The sequence below is a fragment of the Halichoerus grypus genome, chromosome X (genome assembly GCF_964656455.1).
Source record: "Halichoerus grypus chromosome X, mHalGry1.hap1.1, whole genome shotgun sequence".
Classification (NCBI taxonomy): domain Eukaryota; kingdom Metazoa; phylum Chordata; class Mammalia; order Carnivora; family Phocidae; genus Halichoerus; species Halichoerus grypus.
Window position 1 is genome coordinate 45,989,899 of NC_135727.1, and position 24,901 is coordinate 46,014,799.

General features: G+C 37.7%; 1 protein-coding gene across 14 annotated transcripts in view; it reads right to left on the bottom strand.

The window, feature by feature from the left end:
• Window positions 1–24,901, bottom strand: part of ARMCX5 (armadillo repeat containing X-linked 5) — a 105,432-nt gene that overhangs the window by 73,242 nt on the left and 7,289 nt on the right. For 8 of the 14 annotated variants that reach the window (XR_013444601.1, XR_013444600.1, XM_078064205.1 and 5 more), the window contains exon 4: window positions 19,318–19,358. The exons of 3 other annotated variants lie outside the window; for them this stretch is intronic. Coding sequence is in view for 8 of the 11 variants with exons in the window: in XM_078064205.1 (XP_077920331.1) it covers window positions 19,320–19,358 (39 nt within the window). In the remaining 3 variants the exon portion in view is untranslated. Of the gene's footprint in view, window positions 1–4,115; window positions 5,056–15,653; window positions 15,938–19,317; window positions 19,359–24,901 lie in introns of those variants that run through there. 3 more of the 14 variants (XR_013444602.1, XM_078064201.1, XM_078064206.1) reach the window with 2 other exon arrangements.

Below are 24,901 nucleotides of genomic sequence, written 5' to 3' on the forward strand. Positions count from 1 at the left end.
GAAAAGGAAAAGCAAAGCTGGAGGCCTCATAATTCTGGACTTCAAGTTATATTACAAAGCTATAGTAGTCAAAACAGTATGGTATTGGCACACAAATAGACACATAGAGCAATAGAACAGAATACAAAACCCAGAAATAAACCCGTAACTATATGGTCAATTAATCTTCAACAAAAGAGGCAAGATTATCCAGTGGGAAAAAGATAGTGTTTTCAAAAAATGGTGTTGGGAAAACTGGACAGCAACACGCAAAAGATAGAAACTGGATCATTTCCTTTCATCATATATAAAAATAAGTCCAAAATGGATTAAAGACCTAAATGTGAGACCCGAAACCATAAAAATGCTAGAAGGGAACACAGGTAGTAGCTTCTCTGACATCAGCCATAACAAGTTTTTTCTAGCTAGGTCTCCTGAGGCAAGGGAAACAAAAGCAAAAATAAACTATTGGGACTACATCAACGTAAAAGGTTCTGCACAGCAAAGGAAACAATCAACAAAACGGAATGGGAGAAGACATTTGCAAATGACATATCCAATAATGGGTTAGTATCCAAAATAGATAAAGAACTGATACCACTCAACATCTAAAAAACAAAAAATCAATTAAAAAATGGGCAGAAGACATGAAAGGATGTAGAGAGCAAAATGGAGTCTCTCATGTTAAGCAGGAGTCTGTGTTAAGCAGGGGCCTGTGTCAAGCAATGATGCAAGTAGTTAAAGATACTGCAGCCACAAGATATTGCTGGGATCGGCATCAGCTGACACCCCAGAACTGATAACAAACAGAACCAGAGGAGGTCTGCAGGGGCCCAAGACCGATTAAATCCCTTTAAAAAAGGGGGGATTTTTGCAGCAAAATGTCAGACTCTTCAGACATGACCCCTCTATGTCTGACCACTTAAAAAAGGCAATTGCCACCAAAGTCTCTGCCCAAATGATCTCCGAACAGAACTGAGATCCTTCACTGCTTGAACATCAGAAGCAGTTAGTGCCAAGAGCTGACCTGGACTGGACCAAGACCTTATCTCAACTGCACACCCACAGACTGACTTCGTGTTTGGTTCATTAACTTCCTACACCCTTCTGTTATCTTATTGTGTGGTTTGTCTTCTGTTCTGCTCTGTGTGCTATTTAAGAAGCAAAGTTTAATCACATGGTGAAATGTCACTGAGTTTAGAATCTGGAACCTGCTTTATAATTGTGATTAACTTTGTCTTATGATTGAATAAAACTGACATTGTGGAAAGACACAAATTGTGTGCGCCTTCATAGTATGCTCATCATAACAGACATTTTCCCAAAAAGACATCCAGATGGCCAACAGACACATGAAAAACGCTCAACATCACTCATCATCAGGGAAATGTAAATCAAAACTACAATGAGATTTCACTTCACACCTGTCAAAATGGCTAAAATCAACAACGGAAGAAACAACAAGTGTTGGCGAGGATGTGAAGAAAAAGGAACCCTCGGTATTGTTGGCAGGAATGCAAACTGGTTCAGCCACTGTGGAAAACAGTATGGAAGTTCCTCAAAAAGTTAAAAATACAACTACCCTACAATCCAGCAGTCTCACTACTGGGTATTTACCCAAAGAATACAAAAACACCAATTTGTAGGGATACATGCACCCCTATGTTTATAGCAGCATTATTTACAATAGCTAAAATATGGAAGCAGCCCAAATATCCATCGGTTGATGAATGGATAGAGAAAATGTGGTATATATACAATGTAATATTATTCAGCCGTAAAAAGATTGAAATCTTGCCATTTGCAATGACATGGATGGAGATAGTATAATGTTAAGCAAAATAACTCAATCAGAGAAATACCATATGATTTCACTCATAGGTGGAATTTTAGAAACATAACAAATGAGCAAAGGAAATAAAAAGAGAGAGAAAGACAAACCAAGAAACAGACTCTTAATTATAGAGAAAAAACTGATGGTTACCAGAGGAGAAGTGGGTAGGAAGATGGGTTAGATAGGTGATGGGGATTAAGGAGTGCACTTGTGATGAGCACTGGGTGGTGTATGGAATTCTTGAATCACTAAATTGTACACCTGAAACTAATATAACACTGTATGTTAACTAACTGGAATTAAAATAAAAACTTAAAAAAAGACATCCATCTTGAATAGATACGTGAGTCGGTGTACGACCCACCTACTAGCAAAACAACCAGATAAGGAACTTGGCCACCCCCATCCATGAAGTTACCTTTCAAAAATGTCCTACTGAGCCCTTGACTCATCCTGCTTTTTCCTTCCCAGCCCTAATTCCCACTCTCATGCCTTAAATTAGCCATAAGGAGTGTACTTGTGGAACCCTAGGCTCCCCATCCTCAGAGCCTAATAAAGGAAGAGTCCTAGGTCTGTTCTCCCTCCCACCCCCCACCATATGCTTGGGTCCTATGGAACAACTTTAGAACAAAATAATCCTCCAAGCATTAAGCCAGGGATACAGAAGAAGCTGTGCCCCCAGCCCCACCCCCATCTTCCACATACACACATGTGAACTTTCTAACTAGCATATCCCTTACTTGTGCCGGTCAAATGATTTCCTCTTGTCTCTCTCAATCATTGGAATCATGGACCTGCTTTTTGCCCATTTAAGTTAATTCGCCTTTCTTCTGTCCTTCATGTGCCTCAGGCAAACGTTCCTTCTGGGATCTCCTTTTTGTCTAAGATTGAGCCAAAATCTGTGCATTCTTAGAATTTATCCATTCTCCTATCCCTGAGTTTCAGGAGCTTTACACAGGAACTCAAGTCCCTTACATTAGGACCAAGCAAGCTGGGTTGGATTCTTGTGAAGTATCTGATGAAATTGGCTCAAGAAGCTTACAAGCCTCAGGGAAAGATCTCAGCCTGTGTCCACTACTTGAGACAAGGCACATCTAGAAAACTTGTGGGGAGGCCTGACCCAAGAATATTTTCAGGTCACATTTGGAGTGGGTTCTGCCTTAAGAGAATTTATCTTGAGGGAAAACAGAGCCAGGCACAATGACCTCAGTCCAGAAACAACATCTTGTCATTAGGGGAGTATAGCTATTTTAATGGCCACACTGGGATTAGGACTTCTATTTTTGCCTGGTCTAGCAGATGCCCTCAACTATATGTCTGTTACAACAAAGGCAGGTAAAACAAAACAAAACAAAAACAAAAACAACAACAACAAAAAGCAGGTTATCCCAGAAAGAACTGTTGCAGATCCATTCTGTAACACTCTGGTGTGCAGATCCCATTTATAAAGTGTAACATAAAGAGGGGAAAATATATTCCTCTACAACATGGATTTAAAGTTTAGAGTAGTACTCAGCTCTGACATCATGAAGACTCTGAGATAAGAAAATTAGAGGGAGCATTGGAGGGACTTAAATGTTTGTGACAGTAAAGCTTAATGTGGCAACACCTGGAAAAATCATGTAAAAAGCATCAAAATTCAGGACATAGGAAATACCCCTTGAGGATTTCTAGAATTAAAGGGGCTGGTAAGGTTAGGTTATTAACTTCGAAGGAATAAGAAATCCTGAATTTCCACAATGTCAGCAAATACTAACAGTTAACTGAATGTCAAATTACTTTTTAAAATAGAAAAAAATATATAAGTCCATAGTACATTTTGTATGTTTCTCATTTCCTAACCATCATTTATTGCCTCACTATGACAGGGCATCATCGATGTCTGCTTCCAGACAGCAAAAATGGGGGGGGGGGGAAGAGTAGAGGTAGTCCACACACTTCTCAAAATCCTTGGTCAAGAAATGCTTACATTTCCACTCACATTCGATTGACTGGAATTCAATCACCATTTATTTAAAATACTGTCTGTTCACAAGCCAGGACAACTAGATATCCACATGCAGAAGAATAAAGTTGTCTCAGCAGACCAGGAATACAGCAAAACTTCCTTGACTTGATAAAGAACATCTACAAAAACCCTATAGCTAACATCATACTTAATAGTGAAAAACTTAGAAGATTTACCATTAAGATCAGGAAAAAGCCAAGGATGTCCCTTCTCACCACTCCTTTTCAACATTGTACTGGAATTCCCAGTTTATGCATTAAGATCATGAAATAATATAAAAGGAATACAAATTGGGAAGAAGAAATATAACTGCCTTTATTTGCAGGTGATATGATTGTCTATATAGAAAACCTGAAAGAATAGACAAAAAACAATCTTGGAAGTAATAGGTGATACTAGCAAGGTTTGAGGATAGGGTTAATATACAAAAGTCAATTGCTTTCCTATATACCAGCAATGAACAAGTGAAGCTTGAAATTAAAAACAACAATATCTTTTATATTAGCACTCCAAAAAGGGACGTACATAGGTATAAATCTAACAAGTATGTACAAGATCTATATGAGGAAAACTACAAAACTCTGATGAATGAAATCTCAGAAGAACTAAATAAATGGAGAGATATTCCATGTTCATGGATAGGAAGACTCAAGATGTCAGTCCTTCCCAACCGGGTCTATAGATTCAATGCAATCCCAATCAAAATCCCAGCAAGTTATTTTATGGATATTGACAAGCTGATACTAAAGTTTATATGAAGAGGCAAAAGACCCAAAATAGCTAACTCAATATTGAAGGAGAAGAACAGAGTCAGAGGACTGATATTACCTGACTTCAAGACTTATTATAAAGTTACAGTAATCAAGATGGTGTGATATTGACAAAAGATTGGACAAATAGATCAATGGAACAGAATAAAAAGTCCAGAAATGTACAGACATACAGTCAATCTTTGACAAATGGGCAAAGGCATATGATGGAGCAAAGATAGTCTTTTCAACAGATGGTGCTGGAAGAAATGAACATGCACATGCAAGAAACTGAATTTAGGGGCGCCTGGGTTGCTCAGTCGTTGGGCGTCTGTCTTTGGCTCAGGTCATGATCCCGGGTTCCTGGGATCGAGCCCCGCATCGGGCTCCCTGCTCTGCAGGAAGCCTGCTTCTCCCTCTTCTACTCCCCCTGCTTGTGTTCCCTCTCTCGCTGTGTCTCTCTCTGTCAAGTGGATAAATGGAGTCTTTGAAAAAAAAAAAGAAAAGAAACTGAATTTAGACACAGACCTCACACCCTTCCAAAATTAATTCGAAATGATCACAGAGCTAACTATAAAAAGGAAAACTATAAAACTCCTAGAATATAGGAAAAAATTTGATGACCTTAAGTGTAATGATGACTTTTTAAAACAGTTTTATTGAGATATAACTGACATATTAAAAACTGCATATATTTAATATACATAGTTTGGTTAGTTTGAACATATGCATACACTCGTGAAACCATCATCACAAAGTAATAACATATTTATTTCCTCCAAAAGTTTACTTGTGCCCTGTTGTTGTTGTTGTTGTTATTGTAGTTATAAGAATACATAACACAAGATCTACCTTCTTAACTAAATTTTAAGTGCACAATATTGTATCGTTAATTATAGGCATTATGTTGTACCATTCTCTAGGACATATTCATCTTGCACAATTGAAGCTTTCACATCCTCAACAACTCCCCATTTCTCCCTCCCCCCAACCCCTGGCAACCACCACTCTATTCTCTGCATCTATGAGTTTGACAATTTTAGATATCACATATATGTGGAATCTATCCCAGTCATGATGTGGAATCATGTGGTATTTGTCCTTCTGTGACTGCCTTATTTCACTTAGCACAGTGTCCTACAGGTTCACCCATGTTGTCACAAATGGCAGGATTTCCTTCTCTTTTAAGGCTTAATAATATTCAATTCTAGGTATACTGTATTTTCTTTATTATCCATTTGTCAATGGACATTTGGGTTGTTTCCATATCTTGGATATTGTGAATAATGCTGCAGTAAGTAAGAGAACAGAAATCCTTTTGAGATCTTGATTTCAATTTTTTTGGATGTATACCCAGATGTGGAATTGCTAGATGATATGGTAGTTATATATATATATATATATATATATGTATTTATGTATGTATGTATCTATGTATTTATTCATGTGCGTATGTTTTAGGAACATCCATACAGAATTCTATAGTGGCTGCACCATTTTACATTGCCACCAATGATGTATAAGTATTCCAATTTCTTCAAATCCTTGCTAATTGATTACCACTTGTGACTTTTTTTTTTATAATAGCCATCCTAACAGGTATGAGGTAATATCTCATTTTAGTTTTGATTTGCATTTCCCTGGTGGTTAGTGATGTTGGGCACCTATTCATATAAATGTATGCCATTTGTATGTCTTTTTTTTAATTTTTTAAATTCTTTATTTAAATTCAATTTAGTTGACATATATTATATTATTAGTTTCAGGGGTAGAATTTAGTGATTCATCAGTTGCATGTAACACCCAGTGCTCATTACATTGAGTGCCCTCCTTAATGCTCATCACCCAATTATTGCTTCCCCCCACCTACCTCCCCTCCAGCAACCCTCAGTTTGTTTCCTAAAATTCAGCATCTCCTATGGTTTGCCTCCCTCTCAGTTTTCATCTTGTTTTATTTTTCCTCCCCTTCCCCTATGTTCATCTGTTTTGTTTCTTAAAGTCTACATATGAGTGAAATCATATGGTATTTGTCTTTCTCTTACTTATTTTGCTTAGCATAATACCCTCTAGTTCTATCCACAACATTGCAAATGGCAAGCTTTCATCTTCTTTATCCATTTATCTGTTGATGGACATCTGGGCTCTTTCCATATTTTGGCTATTGTGGACATTGCTGCTACAAACTTTGGGATGCATGTGCCCCCTTTGAATCACTATGTTTGTATCCTTCAGATAAATATCTAGTAGTGCAATTGCTGGGTCATAGGGTAGCTCTTTTTTTAACGTTCTGAGGAACCTCCATACTGTTTTCCAGAGTGGCTGTACCAGTTTGCATTCCCAACAGTGTAAAAGGGTAGAGAAATGTCTATTCAAGCCCTTTGCCTATTTTTCATTTTTTTTTCTTTCTTTCTTTTTTTTTTTTTTTTTTTTTTTGCTATTGAGTTGTGGGAATTCCTTATATATTTTGGGTATTAGCCCCCTAGATATATGGTTTGTCGACATTTTCTCTCATTCTGTAGTTCGCCTTTTCATTCTGTTATTTCCTTTGTGGTGCATAAGCTTTTTATTTTGATGTAGTGTCATTTGTCTATTCTTGCTTTTGTTGCATGTGGCTTTGGTGTTATATCCAAGAAATCACTTCCAAGAACACTATCAAGAAGACTTTCTCCTATGCTTTTGTCTAGGAGTTTTACAGTTTCAGGTCACATGTTTGAAGTCTTTAATCCATCTTGAGTTGATTTTTGTGTATGTTAGGACACTAACGTATCTTTTTTGGAGGACACAATTCAACCCATAACAGATGATAAAAATTTTTGAGGGGCGCCTGGGTGGCTCAGTCATTAAACATCTGCCTTCGGCTCAGGTCATGATCCCAGGGTCCTGGGATCGAGCCCCATGTCGGGCTCTCTGCTCAGCGGCAAGCCTGCTTCTCCCTCTCCTACTCCCCCTGCTTGTGTTCCCTCTCTTGCTGTCTTTCTCTCTCTCTGTCAAAATAAATAAATACATCCTTAAAAAAAATTTTAAAAAGGGGCGCCTGGGTGGCTCAGTTGTTAAGCGTCTGCCTTCGGCTCGGGTCGTGATCCCAGGGTCCTGGGATCAAGCCCCACATCAGGCTCCCTGCTCCGCAGGAAGCCTGCTTCTCCCTCTGCCCTCCCCCTGCTTGTGATCCCTCTCTCACTGTGTCTCTGTCAAATAAATAAAATCTTTAAAAAAAAAATTTAAAAAATAATTTTTGAAATAGTGGTAATGGATGTATAACTGTGAATGTAATTAATACCACTTAATTATTCACTTAAAAACGGCTGAATTGGAAAATTTTGTCACATATATTTCACCTTTAATAAAAAAAAAAAGATATCACACCTTCTCTTCTCTTCTCAGACCCCAATTACTTCCTATCTCAGCTGATGACCTTGCTTATTCCATTGAAAAAGCAAAAGCAATTTGAATAGAACCTCCACAGACTCCTACCACCATATCTACTCACCACTTGCATCTGTGCCCATAAATTCTACCTTTTCTAATATTCTGTGAATGAACTGGCCATGCTCCTATCTTTAAAGTCAGCCTCTACATGTGTCCATTGGATGATGTCCCATCTCTTCTACTCATGGTCATTGTTCCAAAATTTTCTTCTTTCTCTCCTTTATCATAAAAATTTCCCTCTCTAGGGATGCCTGGGTGGCTCAGTTGGTTAAGCATCTGACTTCAGCTCAGGTCATGATCCCAGGATCCTGGGATTGAGCCCCGCATCGGGCTCCTTGCTCAGCGGGGAGCCTGCTTCTCCCTCTGCCTGCTGCTCCCCCTGCTTGTGCGTGCTCTCTCTCTCTCTCTGATAAATAAGTAAATAAAATCTTTAAAAAAAATTCTTTTCCCTCTCTAGTGAAACATCCCTATCAACATTCAAACACACTGTACTATCTCCTACCCCATTTCTTTAGCTGCAAAATTCCTCAAAACAGTGGTCTATAGCTACCATATGACACTGTCTCCTCCTTTTTCTTTGTTTTTTTTAAAGATTTTTTTTTATTATTTATTTGACAGAGAGACATAGCGAGAGCAGGAACACACTGCTTACTTTTCATCTCCATGTGTATATATAAAAGGCATCTCAAATTCAACATGCTCTAACCTGAGCTCCTGAGATTCCCCCTAAAACCTGCTCCTCCCAGTCTTCACCCATCTTAATAAATGATTACTCAGTTGCTCAGCTTCAAAATCATCATTGATCCCTCTTTTTCTCTTACTTTATATTCAATTCATCCACAACATTAATTGGTTCTACCTCCAAAATACATGCCAAAGCTGGACACATATCACCATAAGTGTCTAACACCTTAGTCCAACACCTAACAGCTAACACCTTAGTCCAAGCCACTATCATCTCTTACCTAGACCACTGACTGCTTCCTACCTCCAAATTTTTCTCCATTTTCATTCTTGTTTCCCTAGGGTCCATTCTCTTCACAGTAGCCAGATTTATCCCTTAAAAACATAAGTCATATCATGCTGATCCCCTTGTCAAAATCCTCTAATGACTCCCCATAAACTTTAGAATAGTACCCAAACTTCTTTCCATGGCCTACAATATCTCATAAGATCTGGCCCCTGGCTACCACTCTACACTCATGTCCAACCATTCTCCCTTTGCTTGCTCCATTTGAGCCACACTGGCCTCCTTGCTATTTCTTGAACAAGCCAAGCATATCCCTACCCAAGGAGCTCTGCATTTGTTGTTCCCACTGCCTATAATGCTTTTCCCTAAGATAGCTTCATGGCCCATTCTCTCATTTCATTCAGGTACTTGCTCAGAGTGAATTTCTCTGATTATCCAATCTAAAACTGTATTCCCCTTTGAATATCCTTTATCCCCATACTTTGTTTTATTTTTCTCCATAGCATTTATCACTATTAAATGTTATATTGCATATTTTATATATTGACTTTATTATCTGTTTCCCTCCATTCTTAAATGTAAGCTCCACGAATATTCTATTCTATATAATCCCAACAACTAGAAATAGTGCCTGCCACATAATAGATTGCTCAATAAATATTTGCTGAATATATAAATGCCTCTGGAACCCTGAGGTGTTTTTTGTTGTTGGTTATATAAATCATATCAGTTTACACCATAATTTAAAATCTGGGCAGAGTTATTATGCTTTATGCTTCTATCATTGACCAAATAGACTTAGAAGCACCCCATTAAAAAATCTTTAGACTATTTTGTTGGGAGATAATATTTTGTGCTGGTGAAGGTGAGAGTGTCCCACACAGTGTTTTTCCCCCCTATTCTGCCATCTAAAGCAGGTGGAAAGCTAACACACTGGAACATAATACTAAAAAAAAAAAAGCTGTAGGTTTGGTAAGATTTATACAGTTTGGAATTTTAAAGAAACTTCCACAAAATTCTACCCATTTACCACAAAGATGGGGCTTCTTTTTTCTCAGGCTGATGTATGATGCTGAGCCAATAAATGAAAGTTTGAGGATGTATAGGTTTGCTGGGGCTATCATAATAAAATACTACAGACTGGGTGGCTTAAACAACAGAAATTTATTTTTTCACAGTTCTGGAAGCTGGAAGTCTGAGATCAAGGTGTCAGCAGGTTTGGTTTCTCCTGAGGCCTCTTTCTTGGCTTTCAATGTCCACCTTATTGCTATGTCCTCATATGGTCTTTCCTCTGTGTGCATGCATGTTTGGTGTCTGTGTGTTCAAATTTGCACTTGTTATAAGGGCACTTGTAGAAATGGGTTAGGGCCCAGTCTAATAGCCTCATTTTAACTTAATCACCTCTTTGAATGCCCTGTATCCAAATATAATCATATTCTGAGATACCAGAGGTTAGGGCTTCAACATATGAATTTGGGACAACTCAGCCCATAACAGTGGGTTATCATGGAAAAGAGAGTGTTAAAATGAACCCCTATCATATTTCCAGGAACTCCACCAAAGGACATGTTTCCAAGTTGTTTTATAGTTCATTGTGAGGTGAAACTTAGAGTGGTCAAATTTCACTTTGTTAAGGAAATCTGGGGAGTTTGACACTCATCTGTTTTTACTTATTATAACATACCCTTTTATGAATTCATGGATGGTGACATGGTGATGACTGAATGTAAGTCTGTCATTATTATAACATACCTTTTTATGAATTCATGGATGGTGACATGGTGATGACTGGATGTAAGTCTGTCAAAGATGTCTATATAATGCTCAAAACCCAAAGTATATGAGTAGCCTGCTTTACCACAGCACTTATTTACCCATCTGGAACTTGCTTTACCTTTTCTGTGACTACTGCCTTTACTGTAAGTAGTGTGGTAGGTTAAATAATGCCCCTCCCCAACAAATATGTCAATGACCTGATCCCTGGAACCTATTAGTATGTTACCTTACATGGCAAAAAGCTACTTTGCTAATGTAACTAAATTAAGGCTCTTGAGATGGGAAGATTAATTATCCTGGATTATGCAGATGAGCCAATGTAAGTACAGGATCCTTAAAAGAGGGAGACAAGAAGGTAAAAGATAGAAGACAGAGATGGGGCAATGGAATCAAAGGTTAGAGTGATGCAAGGAAAGGGCCATCAGCCAAGGAATGCAGGCAGACTATAGAAGCTCAAAAAAGGCAAGAAAATGGATTGTCATCTCACAACCTCTAGAAGGAACCAGCCCTGCTGATACCTTCACTTTAGCCCTGTAAGACTAATTTTGGACTTTTTTGACTTACAGAACACTAAGATAATAAAGTCATATTTGTAGTAATTTGTTATAGGAGCAATAAAAAGAAACTCAGTCAAAAACTGTTAGAAGAGACAACATTATATATTGAAAATAAAGGGCCGATTCACTAAGGGGATGTGACAATTATGAACATATGCACAAAACATCAGATTTCCAAAATATATTAAAAAAAAATCACAGAATTGACAGGAGAAATGGACAGTTCTATACTAAGATATGAGTAACCCCACTTTCAATAATGGATAGAAAACCAGACAGAAGATCAATAAAGAAATAGAGGACTTGAATAACACTATAGACTAACCGGATCTAATAGACACATACAAAACATGCCATCCAACGATAGCAGAATACACATTTTTCTCAAGTACACATGAAACATTCTCCAGAATAGACCATATGTTAGACCACAAAACAAATCTTAATATTTTTTTAAAAGGATGACATCATACAAAATACCATTTCTGATCACATTGGAATGAAACTAAAGATCAATAATAGAAGAAAACTGGGAACTTCACAAATATGTGAAAATTAAATAATACGCTCTTCAACAACCAACAGGCCAAAGAAGAAATCACAAAGGAAATTAGAAAATAACTGAGGAAATGAAAATTAAAACAAAACATACCAATACCTATGGGATGCAGGAAAAGCAGTGCTATAGTTCTAATTACTTACATTTAAAAAAGAAGAAAGATCTCAAACCAACAACTAAACCATATACCTTAAGGAATTAGAAAAAGAATACCAAATGAAACCCAGAGCCAATAGATGGGAGAAAGTAATAAACATAGAGAATAGAAAAACAACAAAGAAGATCAATGAAACCAAAACTTAGTTCTTCAAAAGATCAACAAATTTGACAAACCTGTGGCTAGATTAACTAAGATAAAAAAACCAGAAGACTCAAATTACTAAAATCAAAAATGAAAATGGAAACCTTACCAATTTCACAGAAATAAAAAGCATTATAAAGGGATACTACGAACAACTGTATACAAAGCAAATTGGATAATCTAGGGGAAATGAATACACTCAAACAAAAAACAAACACAACCTACCAAGACTGAATCATGAAAAAATAGAAAATGTGCATAAACCTATGTTTAGTAAAAAGACTAAATCAGTAATCAAAAACCTCTTCCTTCCAAAAAAAAAAAAAAATCACCCTGGGCCAGATGCCTTCACTACTGAATTAACAGTAAAAGGAGAATTACAGTAAGCCTTCCCAAATTTTTCCAAAAAAAATGGAGAAGGGAACACTTCCTAACATTCTAATAGGCCAGCATTACCTTGGTACCAAAGTCAGACAAAGACACTGCAAGAAAAGAAAATTACAGGGGCACCTGGGTGGCTCAGTTGTTAAGCGTCTGCCTTCGGCTCAGGTCATGATCCCAGGGTCCTGGGATTGAGCCCTGCATCGGCCTCCCTGCTCAGCGGAGAGCCTACTTCTCCTTCTCTCTCTGCCCCTGCTTGTGTTCCCTCTCTCGCTGTCTCTCTCTCTATCAAATAAATTAATAAAATCTTTAAAAAAAAGAAAAGAAAATTACAGTCAAATATGTTTTATATTGTTGATGCAAAATTCTCCAACAAAATGCTAAAAAAGCAAATTTAGAATATTTAAGGAATTCTACACCATGGCCAATTGGGGTTTACTTCTGGAATTTAAGGATGACTCAACATATAAAAATCAATCATATTGCAACACACAACATTAACAAAATGAAGGCAAAAAACATATCATCATCTCAATTCATGTAGAAATAGCACTTGATAAAATTCAACACCCTTTCATCAAAACACTCAACAATCCAGGAATAGAAGGAAACTTCCTCCACACAATAAAGGCCAAAAATGAAAAGCCCACATCTGAAGATCATATTCAATAGTGAAAGACTGAAAGCTTTTTCCTTAAGATAGAGAATAAGACAAGGATGTCCACATTCCCCACTTCTATTCAATATAGTATTGGAGGTTTCAGCTGTAACAATAAGGCAAGACAAAGAAATAAAAGACATCTAAATTATAATGGAAGAAATAAGATGATCTGCGCTCACAAATGGCATGGCATATATGTAGAAAACCCCAAAGATTCTGCAAAAAAATCTTAGAACTAATAAACGAATTCAGCAAAGCTTCAGGATTCAAAATCAACACACAAAATAGGTTGCATTTCTATACAATAACAATGAACAATCTAAAAAATTAATTAAGAAAGCCATTTCATTTACAATAGCATCAAAAGAATATAATACATAAGAACATAATGAAGTAGGCCAAAGACTGTACACTGAAATCTACAAAACATTGCTGAAAGAAATTTAAAGACATAAATATATGGAAACATATCTCGTGCTCATCAACTGTAAGATTCCATAACTACCCAAAGTGATCTGTAAGATCCACTGCAATCCCTATCAAAATCCCAATGATAGGGGTGCCTGGGTGGCTCAGTTGGTTAAGAGTCCAACTCTTGATTTAGGCTCAGGTCATGATCTCAGAGTTGTAAGATCAAGACCTGAGTTTGACTCTGAGCTCAGTGTGGATTCTGCTTGTCCCTCCCCCTCTCCCGCTGCCCCTCCCCCTGCTGGTGGTGGTGGGAGGCGCTCTTGCTCTCTCTAAAATATTAAATAAATAAATAAATAAATAAATAAATAGAATCTTTAAAAAAATCTCAATGACATATTCTGCAGAAACAGAAAAACCTATCTTAAATTCATATAGAATCTCAAGGGATCCCAAATTAACAAAATAATCTTGAAAAAGAAAAAAAAGTTGGCACTCACTCTTCCTAATTTCAAAGTAAAGGTATTCTGGCACCAATTCCAATGTGTGTGTGTGGGAGGGGTTCCAAAACCACTAAGAGATGCTTGGACACCAGCAGGGTGCCCTACAATTCAACTCAATTCTGATACTATCAACCTGGAAATAACATGAGATCCCACAGGTTAAGCGCTCAGTCCTACAGGACTGCACTCCCCCACCCTTTGAATTACAGTCTCAAATCCAGATTACCATTTCTGCTTCCCACTGACAGGCTATAGATGGGAGGTTTCAATGACCCCCTCCTTAAGTTTGATTAATTTGATGGGGCAGCTCACAGAACTCACAAAAACATTTTATTTATTCGATTACCATTCACTAATAAAAATATATATATAACTCAGGAATAGCCAGATGGAAGAAATGCATAGGGCAAAGTATAGGGAATGGGTATGGAGCTTCCATGCTCTCTCCCAGCACTCCAGTCTCCCAGAATCTTCATGTGTTCACCAATGCAGAAGCTCTCTGAACCCTGTCCTTCTGGGTCTTTATGGAAGTTTTATTACATAGGCATGATTGATTAAATTGTTGGCTGTTGGGGATTGATTAAACTTCTAGGAGTTCCAGGAAGGAGTTCCAGGAAGTAGGGGTGGGATGGGGCGGTGGGGGGTTGGACTGAAAGTTCCAACCCTCTAATCACATGGCTGGTTCCTCTGGAAATCAGCCACCATCCTTAGGTACTTTCCAAAAGTCACCTCATTAACATAAACCCAATTGTGGTAAAAAGGTACTTGCTACGAATAACATGATACCCATTTCATGTTAATGGCTCTAAAGTGAATTTCAGGAATTGAGGACAAGAGACCAAATATTATGACAAAAGATGTCCCCATAGCTCTTATCACTCAGGAAATTCCAAGGGCTTTTGGGAGCTGTGAGCCAGGAATCATGGATAAAGACCAAATATATATTTCTTATAAACCACAGTATCACACAGAGCTTCCTACAATAACTTCAGTAATCTAAACAGTACGGTACTGGCATAAAAACAGACATATAAACCAGTGAAATAGAACAGAGATGCCAGAAATCAACCTTTGTATATATGGCCAAATAATTTCTGACAAGAGTATCAAGACCATTCAATGGGGAACAGATATTCTTTTGAAGAAATGGTATTGGGAAAACTGGAAATCATATGCAAAAGAATAAATTTGGACCCTTACCTTACACAATATACAAAAATTAACTCAAAACCAATCAAAGACAAACTTAAGAGCTAAAGCTTTGAAACTTTTAGAAGAAAACAAAGGGAAAAACTTCATGACATTAGGTTTGGCAATGATTTCTTGGATATGACACCAAAAACATAAGCAAAAAATAGATAAATTGGACTTCATCAAAATTAAAATCTTTGGCACATCAAAAGACCCTTTGAAGAAAGTGAAAACACAACTCACAGAGTGGGAGAAAAAAATTCTGAATCATAAATATGATAAGGGGTTAATATAAAAAATATATAAAGAACTCCTAAAACTCAACAATGACAACAAAAAGACCAAACAACTCTATTTTAAGGGTTTATTTTTAAGGGCCAAACTCTTGGATGGGAACTTTTTCAAAGAAAACATACAAGTGGCCAATAAGAACATGAAAGGATGATCAACATCATTAGTCATTACGGAAATACAAAGCGAAACCATGAGATACCACTTCACACACATTAAGATGGGTATTATCAAACCACTGAAAACAACAAATGTTGGCAAGGATGTGGAGAACTTGAAACTCGTGTACTGCTGGTAGGAATGTAAAATGGTGCAGCTGCTTTGGAAAACAGTATGGTGGTTCCTCAAAAAATTAAACACAGAATTAACATATGATGTAACAATTCCACTTCTAGTTATATACCCGAATGAACTGAAAGCAGGTACTCAGATATTTGTACAACCAGTGTTCTTAGCAGCATTATTCACAATTGCCAAAGAGTGCAAACAACCAAAATACACACAGAGATGAATGGATAAACAGAATGTGATATATATTTTAAAATATTACTCAGTCTTACAAAGAAATGAAATTTTGACACATTATAAGGATGAACTTTGAAAACACTAAGCTATGTGAAACAGCCAGACACAAAGTAACAAATATTGTATGATTTCACTTTTATGATGTATTTAGAGTTGGCAACTTTCTAGAGACAGAAAATAGAATAGTGCTCATAAGTGGCTGACCAGAAGTGGGTAGTGAGGAGTGGGAAGTTATTGTTTAATGGATACAGAGGTTCAGTTTGGGATGACAAAAAATGTTCTGGAGATGGACAGTGGTGATGGTTGCACCACAGTGTGGATGTACTTAATGTCAATGAATTATACACATAAATTTGGTTAAAATGGCAAATATTATGTTATGTATATTTTACCACAACTTAAAAAAAAACAGAAATGTACAACACAAAAGGGAACACTAATGTACACTAGAGACTTTAGTTAACAATAATGTAGCAATATTCATTAATCAACTGTAACAAATATATCACACTAATGCAAGATGCTAATAATATGGGAAACTGTGGGGGAAAGGGTGGTGGGAGAGAAGTAGTATATGGGAGCTTTCTGTACTTTCTGCTTAACTTTTTTGTAAACCTAAAACTGCTTTAAAACAGTCAAGTAATTTTTTAAAGCCAATATTATTGCATTTTTGGTTTGTCATTTCTTGTTTTTTTTTCTAGTGTATTTTAAAAGCCAAATGCATAAAACTATAATTAAAGATCTGTGTTAATGGATACACAATGTATAAAGATCTAATTTGTGACAATAACATAAAGAGGGAACCAGAGTTGTAAAGGAACAGAGTTTTGTATACTATTGAAACAAAGTTGACATTCATTCAAACCTGGGTGTTATACACTTAAGATATTAATTATAATTGCCAGAGTAATCACTAAGAAAAAAAAACTAAAAACATACAGAAAAAAATAAGAAGTAAGTCAAAATGGTAGAGAAAATGCCAAATTGCTTTGCACAGTGGCTGTACCCTTTTACATTTCCACCAGAATGTACAAGGGCTCTGGTTTCTCTACATCCTTGCCAACACTTGCTATTATTCACTTTTTAAAGAATTATAGTTATTTAGTGGGTGTGAACTGATATCTTGTGGTTTTGATTTGAATCATTATTGATTATTTGAGTATCTTCTTTGGAGAAATATCTATTCAAATCCTTTGCCTATTTTTCATTGTTTTATTTGTCTTTTTTATTGAGTGGTAAGAGTTCATTTTATATTCTGGGTACTAGACCCATATCATATATATAATTTGCAAATACTTTCTCCTATGCTATGAGTTGTCTTTCTACTTTAGTGATGGCATCATTTGAAACATATTGCTATGTTTAAAGCCAAATTGAGTCAGCCTAATAGCTTTGCTCTAAAAAGTGCTGAAGGAAAATACTTTGGAAAACAGTATGCATTATATTAATTCAGTATTCAATATATTCATAACAGTATTCAATATATTAATGTTCATTATGTTATATTCATTATATTAATCACTAAACCCTGCTATTGATGTAGTGAAGCCAATACTTAAGTTACTCAAGATATCCATGCCATTGATTTATTGAATACTTGCAACTCCGGGATATTCTGATACATTTAGTTTTTGGGACAAAGATGCCAGAACAAAAGTACGTATTTCAGAGAAATTTGATCAACCCAAACTGACATTTTGCTTCAATCACAATAGAAACCTATCTGTATAAGCTTCTAGTTATGACTGGTAAACAAAACATATTTTATAGTCTGTGTAACAAAAAGGCTGGCTCCATTTTTTGATCTTTGACTACTGTCAGCTTTTAAGCTTCACCCCTCCTTCTATTCTGCCCCACATATAAATAAGTTAATAACTTCTTGTGTCACTTCTCTTTAGAAAAGTTTGGTGATCTTACTGCGAAATCATCATTTATCACACTAATTATTGATGATTTATATTAATGATTTATATAATTATCTGAACAGTATCTCCACATATTTGAAACAATTAAAATAACAAAATATCTTATAACTCATAATAGTAAACTCTCAAATTTTTTAGCACTTCTTATCTTTTCTTGGCATACTAGGGATTTGTGAATCTTAAGTTCATGCAAAAAAAAAATTTTTCTTTTCAGACTTTTCCATAGCCCCCAAAATGCTGCTAAGAAGCATTTAGCTGCTTACAAATTGAGTTGTATTTTCTTTTTTTTTTTAAGATTTTATTTATTTATTTGAGAGAGAGAGAGAGAGAGGAGGGACAGAGGGAGAGAGAGAGAAGAGCACAGAGCCCAATGCGAGGCTTGATCCCATGACCCTGTGATCATGACCTGAGCCAAAATCAAGAGTCAGGCGCTTAACTGACTGAGCCACCCAGTCACCCCTGAATTGTATTTTCTTAAAGGGGTAATTCATATTCCTCCTCTGATTTTTTTCTGTGAGTTAACGGAACTTATACATTTTCTTCAATATTAGTAAAATTTTAATTAAAACAAAGTGATACCATTTTGCATCTATCAGATTGGCAGATATGTTTAAATATGCAAATACTCAGAAATGTTAGTGGATGTGTGGGGAACCAGGGACTCTCATATACTGATAGTGTGTAAAATGATATAATCCCTTTCTAAGGAGATTTCAAATGTCTATTAAAATGAAAAGTACCTATGACCCAGAAGTCTACTCAGAATCACCCAGAGAAACAAAAATGATATTGCAATACATGAAATTTGATACAGCACTAAGAAGAAATAGATATATACTTACATGGAAAAAATCTCTAAATCATACTACTGAAAAAAATGTTAAAGAATAATACAATACTATGATAAAATTTAATACTTTAAAAAATCCTCAGGATACTTGCATATCTTTGTATGTAGGCAATGCACAGAAAAGTTCTAGAAACTGACAATATGTGTTGCCTGTAGGAAGGAGACTGGGATTGGAGTTGTATTCAAAGAGGTCTTTATTTATGATGTTTAATTTTTTGAAACCAGAATGTATTAAGATATTGCACGATTAGAGGTTTGAGGGACCAAGTAAATATCTGTCCTCTTCCCCTACCCATACTCTAGATAAAATGAGTAAAAATAATAAAGTAGGGAGTGATGTCAGCAACACAGATGCATAGGGCTTTCTAGTGCTCAACCACCTCAGAAATACCAACTTGAATAACTATCCATGCACAAAAATACCTTCAAAAGAGCCAAGGATTCCAGTTGAGGGACGACAGCACCTGGGTGAAGCACAGAAATAAGAAAAGATGTATTGAGGAGGGTAGGAAAGATAGATTCACATTAACTCTATCACCTTTCCCCCAAAACCCAGTAGTCCAGCATGGAGAGATACCCTTCCTATGGGAAATGGAGAGTGAAGCGAGTGCCCAATTTCACCAGACTCCACAGCCGAACTGTCCCAGCACAAGGTCAACCCTTGTGGCCCTAAGTGGCTCTCTGCAGGCTCCCACAAACCCAGGCCCCCAGCTCACTGCAGTGCCTTCCAGACCCACAGCTTTAGGCATCTCCCATGATACCAGGCTCACAATCAGCTCCTGCAAAACCAGGCTCTTGGCTCACCTCAGTGCCTATCAGCTCCAGCATGCTCAAGTGACTCCCATGACCCAGAGAGCTTCCAGAGCACCAGACTCTTGGCAGCCTCCCACAAACCCCAGCCTCTGACTCATCCTGGTGTTTGCCAACTCCTGTGGCTTCAGGTGGCTTCTGTGGCACCAGGATCCCAGAAAGTTCTTATGAACCCAGGCTTCTGGCTCACCCTGGCAAAAACCAGCCCCAGTGGTCTGGGGTGGTATCTGTGGGCCCACGCTCATAGCAGGCTCCTCCTGCACACCTAGGTTCCTGGCTTACCATAGTGCTGGCTGGCTCCTGAGGCCATGAATGGCTCTGTGGCCCAGGCTTTCAGCATATCCTCCTGCTTGCCAGCTCCCACAGCCCCAGGTGACTCCTGTCACCTCAGGCAACCGATCAGCTACTATGAATTCAGGCTCCCACCTGGGCCCAACACCAGGCTGGGTACTGTGGACCCAGGCTTTTGAACCACCCCAGCACCAGGCTAGCTCCTGCAGCCCTAATCCCCCAGCCCACCCCAGTGCCAGACTAGCCCCTGCAGACTTAAACTCTAGGCCAGTTCCTATGGACTCAGGCTCTTAGCTTGCCCCAGCACCAGGCCAGCCTCTGTGGTCCAGCCTCAAGGATAGCTCCCACATACCCAGGGGCCTGGCCTTCCCCAGCCACCAGAGCGGCCGCAATGGCCCCTGCCTTTAGGCTGGCTCCTGTGAAGCCAGGCTCACAGCTTCCCCTAGTACACAATTGGCCCCTGTGGGCTGAGACGTCAAGCCAACTCCAGTGGTCCCTGGTGCCTATTAGGCCCCAGTGAACCTAGGCTCCAGGCCTGCCTCCTTGGACCCAGGCACCAGGTGGATCCCCATGTACACAAGCATGAGATTTGCCCACTTGCTTACCCGGACACCAGACCGGCCCACTCAGAGTCCAGCAGAAAGCCCACCATGGACACCACTGGATAGCCCACCCAGAATCCCTGGATGAGTTGTTGAATGATGGGCTTTGTCTGCAGAAGCAGTCTATAAAGACTAGAAGAGGTTCTAATTCCTCAAATGTGCAGGCACTAAAACAAGGCCACAAGGATCATGAATAATCAAGGAAACATGACTTTACCAAAGGAAACTAATACAACTCCAATGACTGACTCTACAGAAACAGATCTATGAACTGTCTGACAAAGAATTCAGAATAATCCTCTTATATTCAGTGAACTACATGAAAATACAGGCAAGTAAATGAAATTAGAGAAAAATAAACAAAATGAGAAGTTCAATAAAGATACAGAAACCATTAAAAAAAGCAGAAATCCTAGAGTTGAAGAAGACATTAAATGAACTGAAGAATTCAAAAGAGAGCTTCAACAGCAGACGCAACCAAGCAGAATTAGTAAACAAGAAGACATTTGAAGGTCATTTGAAATCTTTCAGTAAAAAGCGAAAAGAAAGAATAATGAAATAGGGTGAAGAAATGCTACATGAATTATGGGATACCATTAAAAAAAAATCTCTGCATTATTGGAGTCCCAGAAGAAGAGTGGGAGAAAGGAGAAGAAAGCTTATTTAAAGAAATAATGACTAAGAACTTACCAAATTTGGGGAGAGATTTGGACATACAAGTTTATGAAGGTCATAGGCCAGCCCCAAATTTCAACCTAAAACAAGCTTTTCTAAGACACATTTTAATAAAACTGTCTAAAATTCAAGGACACTTTGTCATTGTCAAAGACAAAAAGAGAATCTTAAAAGCAGCAAAGATAAGAAGATTGTAACTTACAAGGGAACCTCCTTGCTATCAATGGATTTCTGAGTGGAAATCTTGCAGGCCAAGAGAGAGTGGGGTGATATATTCAAAGTGCTGAAAGAAAAAAAAACTGCCAACCAAGAACACATTACTCAGCAAAGTTGTCTTTCATAAATGAGAGATAATTTTCCAGAAAAACAAAAGCTGAGGCAGTTCATCACCATTAGATCTACAAGAAATGATGAAAGGATTCATCATTCAGTTCTTTTTTTTTTTTTTTAAAGATTTTATTTATTTATTTGAGAGAGAGAGAGAATGAGAGACAGAGAGCATGAGAGAGAGGAGGGTCAGAGGGAGAAGCAGACTCCCTGCCGAGCAGGGAGCCCGATGCGGGACTCGATCCTGGGACTCCAGGATCATGACCTGAGCCGAAGGCAGTCGCTTAACCAACTGAGCCACCCAGGCGCCCGGTCATCATTCAGTTCTTTAAGTTCTTAAAGGATTCAATTTTTTTTTTAAGATTTCGTTTATTTATTTGTGAGAGAGAGAGAGAGCACTCAAGCAGGGGGAGCAGCAGGCAGAGGGAAAAGCAGGCTCCCTGCTGAGCAAGGACCCTGGGATCATGACCTGAGCCGAAGACAGATACTGAATGGACTGAGCCACCCAGGCATCCAAAAGGATTCAATTCTTTAAGCTGAAAATAGGGGCATCTGAGTGGCTCAGTCATTAAGTGTCTGCCTTTGGTTCAGGTCATGATCCCAGGGTCCTGGGATCGAGCCCCGCATCAGGCTCCCTGCTCAGCTGGGAGCCTGCCTCTCCCTTTCCCTCTGCCTGCTGCCTCCCCTGCTTGGGCTCTCTCCCTCTCTCTCTCTGTCAAAATAAATAAATAAAATCTTTAAAAAAAGCTGATGATAACAGGAGGAAAACCTGAAAATTCACAAATAAGTGGAAATTAAGCAACATCCTCCTGAGCAACCAATGGATCAAAAATAAAATCAAAAGGTAAATTTAAAAAAATCTTAAAACAATGAAAGTGGAAACACAACATACCAAAACTTGCAGGATGTAACAAAAGCATGTCTAAGAGGAAGACGGGTAGTAATAAACCCCTATGCACTGTTGGTGGTAAGGTAAATTGGTTTAGCCACTATGGAAAACAGTATGGAAGTTCCTCAAGGAATTAAAAATATAACTACCATATGATCTAGCAATCCCACTTCTAGATATATATCTGAAGGAAATAAAATCACTATCTCAAAGAGACATCTTTACCTCCATGTTCACTGAAGCATTATTCACAATTGCCAAGACATGGAAACAATCTAAGCGTCCACTGACGAGATGAATGGATAATGTGGTGTATATACAAAAGAATATTATTCAGCCATAAAAATGGAAATCCTCCCTTTAGGGACAATAACAATGGACCTTGCACCATGTGAAATAAGCCACACAGAGAAAGACAAATACTGTATGTTCTTACTTATATGTGGAATCTAAAAAAACAACGCACAGAAATAGAGAGTAGCATGGTGGTTGCCAGGGGCTGGGGATGGGTGAGATGAGGAAATGTTGGTCAAAGGGTACAAACTTCCACCTATAAGATGAATAAGTTCTGGTGATCTGATGTACAGCATGGTGACTATAACTAACAATACTGTATTACATACATGAAAATTGTTAAGAGAGTAAATCTTAAATGTTATCACCACAAAAAAATTGGTAATCATGTGATGGAATGGTGGTGTTAACTAACCTTATAGTGGTAATCATCTCACACTATATATGTGTATCAAATCATGATGTTATACAACTTAAATTTACCTATGTTATATGTCCATAATATCTCTGTGAAGCTGGGGAATAAAAGAATCTTTGTTACTGACAAATTTGATACAGAGGAATGTGACTTAGAATTTTGGACAATAGTGTTCCTAAAAATAAATCCAAGAATTTGCTACAATATCCCACCCAATTAGAAACTGGGGATCTATTTCAATGTACACATGAAAACTTGTATTATGGAAAAGCAAAGTAGGACACAGCCCTTTGTGGTAAGGCAAACTTTCAAGGAGAAAGGGAAGATGGAAAAATAAGAGTGAATAAGGGTGAGGGCAGAGAAAAGTGTTGTCATTCTAATGAAGTCCCACCACATGGAAGGATACAACAAAAGTGGAAAATAAGCATTAATCTCTAACACCATGCTTAAATAAAATATTTTTAAAATTAAATTGTCCCGGGGCGCCTGGGTGGCTCAGTCGTTAAGCGTCTGCCTTCGGCTCAGGTCATGATCCCAGGGTCCTGGGATCGAGCCCCGCATCAGGCTCCCTGCTCTACGGGAAGCCTGTTTCTCCCTCTCCCACTCCCCCTGCTTGTGTTCCCTCTCTCGCTGTGTCTCTCCCTGTCAAATAAATAAATAAAATCTTTAAAAAAAAATAAATAAATAAAATTAAATTAAATTAAATTGTCCCTTTTGTTTAGGGAAGATGAGAGCTTTGGTGACTTTGAGTGCAGAGTTTCAGTACAGAAAAGAGAAAGAAACTAGACTGTATCTGTGTGAGGACTGAGTAGAAGATGAGAAAGCAGGAAAAAAAAACAATGTAGAAATGTAGAAAACACTGTTGTGAAAGGGTAGAGAAAGATAGGATGGTAGGTGGAAAAGTGTGTGGAGTTAAGAGTTGAAGAAATGATTATTCTTTTTCATATATATATATATATTTTTTTTCCCCCCATGCAGATACAGAGGAACTTATAGATAGAAAGGGATTAAAAACAGTAAAAATAGAGCAGAGATCATCAGGAAGTAAAAATCTCTAAGAAGCAAAATTGACTGAATTGAAAGGAGAAATAGACAGTTCTACAATAATAGTTGAAGACTTCCAACGTCGCACTCAATGGGTAGAACATTTGGTGAGAATATCAAAAAGGAAACAGAGGGTTGCAACAGTGTTATAAATCAACTAGACTTATCAGACATATATAGAATTCTCCACAAAACAACAGCAAGATATACATTTTCCCCAGGTGTACATGGAACATTCTCCAGACATGTTAGGACATAAAACAAGTCTCAATAAACTTAAAAATGATTGAAATGGTATGAAGTATCTTCACTGACCACAATAGATGAAGCTAAGAACCAATGACAGAAGGAAAACTGGAAAATTAACAAATGTGGAAATTAAACAACATACTCTTAAACAGCCAGTGGGTCAAAGAAGTCACAGGGAAATCAGAGGATACTTAGACATGAATGAAAATGAAGTTGGCCAAGTTATTTACCCAATCAGTATCTCAGTTCTCTCACACGTAAAATGTGGATGGGGTACCTACTCCATAGGGATGTTTTAGGAATTAAATGAGTTAATACAAGTAAAGCACACAGGATGGTATCTGGCACATAGTAAGCACTTAATAAATGTATAAATGTTAATAATCATTATTACTATACATAATACAA